Source organism: Tupaia chinensis, unplaced genomic scaffold (genome assembly GCF_000334495.1).
Source record: "Tupaia chinensis unplaced genomic scaffold, TupChi_1.0 Scaffold000704_1, whole genome shotgun sequence".
Lineage (NCBI taxonomy): Eukaryota > Metazoa > Chordata > Mammalia > Scandentia > Tupaiidae > Tupaia > Tupaia belangeri.
Window position 1 is genome coordinate 3,019,879 of NW_006160227.1, and position 800 is coordinate 3,020,678.

At 68.4% G+C, this 800-nt stretch overlaps 1 protein-coding gene across 1 annotated transcript in view; it reads left to right on the forward strand.

The window, feature by feature from the left end:
• Nucleotides 1-800, forward strand: part of GRIP2 (glutamate receptor interacting protein 2) — a 50,416-nt gene that overhangs the window by 32,520 nt on the left and 17,096 nt on the right. The window contains 1 exon segment of the mRNA XM_027776667.1: nucleotides 148-292. Coding sequence (XP_027632468.1) covers nucleotides 148-292 — 145 coding nt within the window.

Here is an 800-nt window from a genome sequence, read left to right on the forward strand (position 1 = left end):
CCCCTTACCACAGCCCCGCCCCATCCCACACCCCGCCCTATACCACGCCCCGCCCTGTACCACAGCCCCGCCCCGTCCCACAAACCGGCCTGTCCCATGGCCCCGCCCCTTCCCACGGCCACGCCCCCCCCGGGTCCTCTCTCGCAGATGAGCAGGAGACCACGGGTGCCATCAGCTACACGGTGGAGCTGAAGCGCTACGGGGGCCCCCTGGGCATCACCATCTCTGGCACCGAGGAGCCTTTCGACCCCATTGTCATCTCGGGCCTCACCAAGCGTGGACTGGCCGAGAGGTGAGCGGGCGGTCGCTGTGGGGACTCGGGGCTGGGCCCAGCGACTGCCAGGGAGTCGAAGCTGGGCTTTCCGACAAGGCTGGGTTCTGAGCTCTGCTCCGACGGGAGGGGCTCGAGTGACCATGGGCGGTCATGTGTCTGAGCAGATGTGGATGAGCCTTCGCCCTGCCTGGCCCCTGCCTGGCCCCTGCCTGGCCGGGTGGTCCTCAGCTCTCTCCCTCAATTTCTGGAGTAAACAGTGGGAGCACGCGGGGGGCTGAGGAGGGCAGGGGCGGGACCGGCCCAGCATGGCCCTGGAGGGCTGCCCCTCCCCTAGGAAGTGTCCCTGAACTGTACCGGCCCAGGGAGCTGTGAGAAGGGGGTGCCGGGCTCTGTCCCAGGGTGTCCTGGGGCAGGGATGACGGGAAGGAGGGTACAGCAGAGGTGGGTCAGGATCCGAGTGCGGGAGATGGAGATTTCGTCTGACAGCCCTGCAGGGGTGAGTCAGCCAGCCAAGGACGCCCGGGGG